The sequence below is a fragment of the Triticum dicoccoides genome, chromosome 3B (genome assembly GCF_002162155.2).
Source record: "Triticum dicoccoides isolate Atlit2015 ecotype Zavitan chromosome 3B, WEW_v2.0, whole genome shotgun sequence".
Taxonomy (NCBI): domain Eukaryota; kingdom Viridiplantae; phylum Streptophyta; class Magnoliopsida; order Poales; family Poaceae; genus Triticum; species Triticum dicoccoides.
Genome location: NC_041385.1, coordinates 74,002,567 through 74,011,349, shown reverse-complemented (window position 1 = coordinate 74,011,349; position 8,783 = coordinate 74,002,567). Strand labels below are relative to the sequence as shown.

Below are 8,783 nucleotides of genomic sequence, written 5' to 3'. Positions count from 1 at the left end.
TGTTAGATCTTGGAAAGCGTGGACACACTACATTGTGGAACGGAGAAAGTGTTACGGGGCCATAAGACTGACAATTGATTTCACTAAATAGAAATACCAGAAACTGAGAAATCAATACAAAGAATACAGTACATGTGTGTGGGCCATAACTTGCACAAATGACAAAACTAAATGGTGGCAGACCGCCAGTAGCGTTACCGCGCAAAACGACTTTGGGCGGCCTATATATACCCGCTCCCCCTGCCAGCTGCAGAGCAACCCAAACGAGTCACCAGTCACCACAAGGAGTATTAATAGCATATTCTACTCGTTCAATTTCTTTTCATAGCTAAGATAGGTAGCTGCTGCAGAGTGAATAAGCTCACTGAGCTTTGGTAACTCAGGCATGGACGAGGTTTACGTCCAGGCGCTGGTGCTGGCGGCGGTGGCGGTGGCGCTCCTGCAGCTGCTGAAAGCGGCCCTGAACCCGATGACGGAGAGGCCGCCGCCAGGGCCATGGAAGCTGCCGGTGATCGGCAGCATGCACCACCTGGTGAATGTTCTACCGCACCGCAAGCTGCGGGACCTGGCCGACGCGCACGGCCCGCTGATGATGCTGCAGCTTGGGCAGACGCCGCTGGTCGTGGCTTCGTCCAAGGAGACGGCGCGGCTGGTGCTCAAGACTCACGACAGCAACTTCGCCACGCGGCCCAAGCTCCTCGCCGGCCAGATCGTCGGCTACGAGTGGGCCGACATCCTCTTCTCCCCATCTGACGACTACTGGCGCAAGCTCCGCCATCTCTGCACCGCCGAGATTCTCAGCCCCAAGCGTGTGCGCTCCTTCCGCCACATAAGGGAGGACGAGGTACAGTACATACTCCACGTCGCTACTTATTTTGGACTGGAGGTAAGGTAATACGGAGTACTACTATATTAGGCCTTCTTTGGTTCATAGGGTAAGAAAATGATAGGAATAGAAAAGTCATAGGAAATGAGATGACATGCATCTCAAATCCTATGAGTAGGAATAGGAAAGAAGATGCTCTTTGATTCACATCATAGGATTTTTTTCATTGAGTCTAGGCTAATTTTTATTTTTCTATGAAATGTGGAGGATAAGAAGAATTCCTTCAAAGGAATAGGATTTCATTCCTACAAACCAAAGGACTCTAAAGGAATTTTTCCTATAGAAATCCTATAGGCTAATTTTTATTTTCCTATGAAATGTGGAGGGGAAGAATTCCTTCAAAGGAATAGGATTCCATTACTACAAACCAAAGGGCTCTAAAAGAATTTTTCCTATAGAAATCCTATCCTATGAAATTCCTACAAAATTCCTCTAAACCAAAGGAGGCCTTAAAAGCGCTCAAAACTTTTACGCTAACATGACCAATCAATAGAACGTTGCAACAAAAAAACAACAGAGGAATTGAACTTAATTACAACTTATTATGAATAGACGGCCACGTGAACAGAAGTCAAGTACGTAATACTAAAACAGCCACCTGAACAAAAGACAAATACCTACTTCCTCCGTTCGGAAATATTTGTCATCAAAATTGATAAAAGAAGATGTATCTAGACATATTTTAGTTCTAGATACATCTCTTTTTATCAATTTTGATGATAAGTATTTTCGAACGAAGGGAGTACAAGGCTACAACCTTATGAATGAAGAGATAGAAGAGCAAGAGGAGTTCTTGTATGTGAGATGTGTTAGTGTTTGGGAATTATTTCGATGAAAGATGAGATATACTCCCTCCGTGCGGAAAAGATTGTTCCTTAAATGGATGTATCTAGCATCAAATTAGTGCTAGATACACCCATTTGAGGAACAAGTTTGGGACAAGCTTTTTCGGACGGAGGGAGTACGTGTGAATATGAATGGAGTTTAACTAGATGGCTATGCACGCTGCGCATGCATGCACATGCAGGTGAGGATGCGGGTTGACCAGATCCGTCAGGCGGGGCCGTCGGCGCCGGTGAACCTGAGCGTGATGTTTCACAATGTGACCAACAGCATCGTTGCGCGGGCGGCGTTCGGGAAGAAACGGAAGAACGCGGCGGAGTTCCAGGCGGCCATCAAGTCCGGTGTGGGCCTGGCGAGCGGTTTCAACATCCCCGACCTCTTCCCGACGTGGACCACTGTGCTGGCCAAGCTCACCGGCATGAAGCGCAGCCTCCAGGACATCCACAAGACGGTAGACGCCATCCTGCAGGAGATCATCGACGAGAGGAAGGCCGCCCGCGTCGAGAAGATCAAGGCCGGCGCCGAGAACATGGACGAGAACCTCGTGGACGTGCTCATCAGCTTGCAGGAGAAAGGTGGCTTCGGGTTCCACCTGGACAACAGCAGGATGAAGGCCATCATCCTGGACATGTTCGGGGGCGGGACGGGAACATCAGCCTCGGCGATGGAGTGGGGGATGTCGGAGCTGATGCGGAACCCGCGGGTGATGAAGAAGCTGCAGGGCCAAATCCGGGAGGCGTTCAAGGGAAAGGCGGTGGTGACTGAGGCCGACCTGCAGGAGAGCAACCTGCAGTACCTGAAGATGGTGATCAAGGAGGCGCTCCGGCTGCACCCGCCGGCGCCGCTGCTGGTGCCCCGGGAGAGCATCGACCAATGCGAGCTGGAAGGGTACACGGTGCCGGCCAAGTCGCGCGTGATCATCAACGCGTGGGCCATCGGGCGCGACCCCAAGTACTGGGAAGCAGCCGAGGAGTTCTTGCCGGAGCGGTTCGAGGACAGCACGGTGGACTTCACCGGCAGCAGCTACGAGTTCCTCCCGTTCGGCGCCGGCCGCAGGATGTGCCCCGGCTTCAACTACGGGCTGGCCAGCATGGAGCTCGCCCTCGTCGGTCTCCTCTACCACTTCGACTGGTCGCTGCCCGAGGGCGTGGCCGAGGTCGACATGGAGGAGGCCCCGGGCCTCGGCGTGCGCCGCCTCACGCCGCTGATGCTCCTCGCCACACCCTTCGTCCCGGCCGCGATGGCGTAGCTATGTTTGTTTGCATGCGTCCGTGGATCCCTCCATGCGTATGCTATATCTGGCACCTACGTACCATATCCATGTACTTCCTTCCTAATTACATATAAAGTGTATTAAGTTAAGTCAAACATTATATATGTTTGACAAATTTGTAGCAAAATATGTAAAGAACTACACTACTAAATAAATAAATTGTGAAAATATATTTCATTACGAATCTAGTAATAATGATTTGGAATTTCAGACATTGATAATTTTCTTCATAAAATTGGTCAAAGTGAGAAGTTTGATATTTTATCTACTAGCAAAAAAGCTCCTCCGTGGTAATGGGAGAATAAAAAAATACCACATTGCCACTAACCCAATAGCCATGACCCAAGACATGACTAGGTCTTGCAAAGGCATCTCTTTGTCCGCATTAGATTATAAATCAGCTTTTTTTCGCATGCGAGGTTTTGCCGAGGCTTGAATCATGGTTATCGACGATTTCTTTCGTCTTCACTCTGGCTTTGTTGAGGTGTTCGCTTGCAATCTGGATCGATGTCGGTACGACGGAAAAATAGATCATGCACTATTGATTAAGGTTGCATCCTAAATGACATTTTGAAAATGGTTAATATGTAAAATAACATCATATTCAGAGTGTATATTTTTTAATCAAACTTCATATATAACATGTTAAAATTAGAGTTAGGATGTAAAAGATATGGATGTTTTAAGAAGAGTAGTATTTGCTCTAGATGGATTGGGGGTTAATTATCAGAAAAGGCAGGGGGTCTCCGCTAAAACATAAAAAATGATTTGTTTTCTCACTTAAAGATGTACTGCAGTTTTATTACCAGAAAAGGATAGGGGTTTTCTATAAAATGACAAAAACGATTTATTTTCTGCGTATTAAAGGTGGACCAGGGGTTAATTACTGTAAAATAAAGGGGGGTTTTCTGCAAAACTGCATGACGAATGGACAAAAGCATTAATCCCTTTATTAATATGTATACATAAAATTTGGACAAAGTTAGAGAAGTTAGAATCGTTGGATATTTCTACCGTAGTTGGCACCTGTGGAACATATACTTCGACTTCTCCAACTCAGCACCGCTTGTTTGCTTGCAACGAAGAAGTCCTCAATGATACCATGGTCAATTTGGATTCATTCAATCATCCCTGCTTGATCATACCATGTTACCATGCTATGGAATATGAAGCATATCTTAGTAGCAAAATGTCCGCTTCGAAATCGGTGGTAACTATACAGCAGCCATGTTTTTTTTTACTGTACTAAGGAGTGTATGGTCATTTACAAAACAATACAAAATATGAAACATACTGTAGTAGCAAAATTTCGCCTCAAAACTGTCGGTAAGGATACACGAGCGATATATGTTTACTATATGTGGAGTATAATGGTCATTTGGAAAATATGACCATATTGTAGTAGTGAAGACCTGGACGCGGCGCGGGCAGCACTCTCGATTGGCGTGTTGCTAATGCCAGCTCGAGTGACTGGTTGTGTCGCTCTGGACAGGCATGAATGCAACATTCTGGACTAGCATGAATGCGGCACATAAAGGGAAGGTATGTTTGTGCCGAACATGCACTAATAGAAAAAGGGTCAAATGTGAAGCACATTAGTGCCGGTTTGATTTTGAGCCGGCACTAATGTGTCCATTAGTGCCGGTTCCAACGGCTAGCCGACCGCTCTCATTAGTACCGGTTCGTGGCGAACCTTTAGCATCGGTTCGTGTCACGAACCGGTTCTAAAGTGAGTAGTGGCAGGATGTTGTCGGTCTAGGGCCCCTCCAGCATCTTTAGTACCGGTTTGTGTTACGAACCGGTACTAAAGGTCGTCCTACATAAACCCTTCGCCCACCCGAGCTCGCTCTGTTCTTTCCCTTTCCCCTCTCCTCCTCTGTTCTTCCCCTCTTCCTCGAGCTCATCACATATTTTGCCCAAAATTTATCAAGATTTGAAGGCCTCCATCCATTCAAATGATCACAAAGGTTAGCAACTTTGTCCTTTCATCTCTCATTGCTAGATTAGCTCTTGAAATACTTTGTATAGTGATTAATTTGTGAGTTTAGTAATTTGGAAGGAATTATATGTGCTAGTATTTAATTTATATGCAATTTGAGATCAAAAATAACACTTAGTTTGCATATGTAGGTGTGGTTTACTTAGTGCCTTCTAAATCTCCGTCGTAACCACCGTCGATCGCCCGCACCGTCCCGTCGCCGGCACCACCTTGTGGTGAGGCTCTTGTTCATGAATGTTTTACATTATCAAATTGATGTTGGTGTTATTTGGATATAGTTACTCGTATGATTATCTTACCCGTACGTTGTTTGTTATACATAGTGACATGGTTTTGATATCCACCCCCGTCGGCCCTCGCCCTTGTTATGATTCGGATGTGGTATATTCTCTTTTAAAACTAGTTGCTGCATTTCGTGTTTATGACAAATTATGCCCATCAAGTTGACATGGATATTTTTATCTAGGAGGTATGTGAACCGAAAATTCCAACCGACCCTATTGTCGAGAGGTTAAATTTAGTTGAAAGAGAAAACGAGTATTTGAAAGAAAAATTAAAAAGAATTAAGGGGGAGAAGATGGAATTAGAGTTGCATGTTGTCGATGTCGTCGATAATCACAAGATCAAGATGGAGAAAATGCGCTTGAAGATTAGAAAGATTAGAAAATATGCAATTAATAATGAGGCTTGGTATCATTATGCTGTTGGATCAATTGTTACCTTAGTTGCAATCTTGATCGCATTTGTTGTTGCATTTAAATGGTTTAACTAGAGAGTTATTTGTTTGTTGCATTTAAGTGTTGTATGAATTATATATATATGTATGAACTTGTATTAATTTGATTTTTTCGGTGTCGTGTAATGAAGATGAGCCGACAATGAATGTATGATAACCGATGCTCTCCCGATTTCATTAATGGCTAATAATTAAGTGTATAGGGTTATGGTAGTTGATTAGTGTTATGCACATGCTCTCTTAATTAAAACATGCAAACGTGTGCGCATATAGTTTTTACTGGATCTTGTTAGACATTAAAGTTGAGAAAAAAAAGTTGAAGTACTGGACTCACTACTTAAAGAAGAAAGTGACTACACCATCATGAAGGGGATAGTCAACAGGTAATTTCAATCATTATTAACTATATCCCGGCCTATTTAGTTCGTCATTTCCTGATATGAACTATTTAATAACCCCTTTATTATTTTTCTTTGCCGGTGGACAGGGCTTGGGTAAAGTTCATCAAGGTGACTCTAGTCAAATGGGCAAAAAAGCTATTTTGGTATCGACCAAAGGTAAGTAATTAAGTAATACTAGCTACCTAGCTAGCTACCTAGCTAGCTACCATCTCTTTAATTCTTATTTCATTACCATTAATTAATTATCATGCTTGATTAATCATTATTTGATTCAATTTTATTCTCGTAAAGGCACTGAAGAAGGCGCATGGAAATGATCTGTGTGCATACTATGTTTGCGAGAACATTCACATGATGACGTCCGAAAGGATCAGATCTTAAAGACAAGACTAGGTACGTTTGTCAGAACACTATTCACACCATTATCGATATCCATATCTAGTCACACAACTAATACACATGCATATTGATCTCCTTCTTAACAGTTCAGAGAGGTGCGGGAGTAGCTCCTACCAACGGACCGCATACTAGCACTTCAAGAGGAAATAGCGGGATTTTTGCTCGACCAGGACATAGATCCCAAAGGAGAATACTATTACCCGCTACCGCCCCCATGAACCACTTGTCATCGTGCTCCGAAGGCACCAAGGCAACATGTAGGAGAAATTGTATATTTATACATGTGTATGTGTGAAAAATTAATGGTGTTGGTTGTGAGACATTCGATGATATATATATATGCGGTTCTACGAGAAAATCTATTTATATATATGCATAACATGTACAATATGTAGTATCGTAAAATACCAGCAAACAAAAAAGAATTAAATGGAAAACATAAGATTAATGGAAAATAAGAAATAAAACCAACCCCCCCCAAACATTTAGTACCAGTTGGTGTTACCAACCGGTACTAATGGTCTACCAGCACCCGGGCCTGGCTCGTGCCACGTGGTGGCACTTTAGCGCCGGTTCGTGCCGAACCAGTAGTAAAGGGGGGGGGGGCTTTAGTCTCCACTCTTTAGTGCTGGTTTTGGAACCGACACTAAAGGCCCTTACAAACCGGCGCTAAAGCCCGGTTCTGCACTAGTGATGGTGCGGGTGCCGGAGTTGTTTTGGGGATGGATTGGGATGTCGAACACATACGTGGTAGTGGTTCGGAAGTCCGCAAAGTTTATCCTAGTTTGCATATAGTTTGTAGGATTTTGGTCAACTAGAGCAGTCCGTGGACAAATGATGGTAAAGTATGTCCGGACACTTCAGAGCTACAGTCGGACGCCCCAAACTGGCCTTAAACGTCCGGGCGGACGGCCCGGTCACGAAAATCAACCCAGACGGATGTGTCAAACGGGCCTCAAATGCCTGGGCTGACTGACACCACTCATATCCAGCCCAAATATAGGGCAGATATGGGGGTGCCTGGGCACGCCCGGGCATGTCCGGCACATCAGACTAATGATGGGGGTCCATGTTGTATCGCTTGGGAACCCGGCGGTCCCACTAGCGTATCCTCAAGTGGGGGATGTGAACGCCATGTGGCGCCGCTCCAGCTCGCCGTTCGAGGCCAAATCTGGCAATTTAAGCCGGCTGACGTCCCCTAATCCTAGCCCATCCACCTCCTCCCTCTTTGTGTCGCCAGCCCGAGCCCATCCACCTCCTCTCTCTCGCTCCAGTGCTCGTCTGACACCCTCCGGCTTCGATATGGTCTAAAACCACGTACGCTATGCTCACACCGGAGCGCTAGAACCAGATCGAGCAAGAGATCCGAGCAAGGCGCACCGCACGCCGCCCGCATCGCTGCTGGGCTGCCTCTGGACTCGCCGGAGTCGGAGGAGATGGGAGGAGTTGCAGGCGGCGGAGGAGGAGGGGCAGGAGCAGTAGCCGACTCCGATGGAGGTGGCGGATCCAGAGGAGGACAAGGTGGAGCAGCCAGAGCAGGAGCTAGCGCCATCTTCGGGCTTTAACATGGAGGACGCAAAGGCGGAGTTCCCTGTCGCCCAAGTGGATGAGATGGCGGAGAAGCAGGCCATCCTGGAGTCCATCCAAGATGAGACCTTCATGGAGGCCAACCGTCAGTTCATCCAGCAGAAACGAGCGGGATCGACACGCTCTTCGACGAGGTCGAAGCGGAAATGGATGAGAAGGCCAACACGGAGGAGCCGGAGCTGTGGCTACCCCCCATGTACCCGGTGCCGGGCACGGACATGGTGGACATCTTCGACGAGGACTAGGGTAGTCGATCTACGTAGTATATGAAATGTTTTTTGTTCGCATGATTTCGTATGGATTTAAGTTTTTTAGTTATTGATATTCGGATGCAGATAAACAAATGTGAGTACTGATCGGTAACTGTCCGCGGACGCGTCCGAGCACATCTGCGGCCGTTTGAGGGCGGAGGTTTACCTAGTCTGGTCGTAGATGCGCTCAGTGATGAGGATACAGACTTGGGGTAGGGTCATAGGCCTAACCTATACGCCCTACCCAAGGTCACTACCCTGGAAGATAAAAGGACCAAGAGACAACAGGAGACCCCCGGTTGTACACGTCGAGTGCAATCCACTCGACGGCCACATCACTCAGAGGTCCTCCTCCTTACCGTCACTCGACCATATGGAGAGTCACTCGACCATACTGAAGACCAGGAG

The 8,783-nt window shown here is 46.3% G+C and overlaps 1 protein-coding gene across 1 annotated transcript; it reads left to right on the top strand.

Annotated features, from left to right (window-relative positions):
- The first annotated feature begins 262 nt into the window (after nucleotides 1–262).
- LOC119274796 (premnaspirodiene oxygenase-like) lies at nucleotides 263–3,182 on the top strand. The gene is made up of 2 exons (XM_037555521.1): nucleotides 263–844; nucleotides 1,914–3,182. The coding sequence occupies exons 1-2, from the start codon at nucleotides 386–388 to the stop codon at nucleotides 2,976–2,978; spliced, it is 1,524 nt and encodes a 507-aa protein (XP_037411418.1). The 5' UTR covers nucleotides 263–385; the 3' UTR covers nucleotides 2,979–3,182.
- The last annotated feature ends 5,601 nt before the right edge of the window (nucleotides 3,183–8,783 follow it).

Bases quoted from the DNA above. Each gene is read 5' to 3' on its own strand.
- LOC119274796 (XM_037555521.1), top strand. From the start codon at position 386: ATGGACGAGGTTTACGTCCAGGCGCTGGTGCTGGCGGCGGTGGCGGTG. The intron at 845-1,913 runs GTACAGTACATA...ATGCACATGCAG, and splicing joins GCCACATAAGGGAGGACGAG to GTGAGGATGCGGGTTGACCA.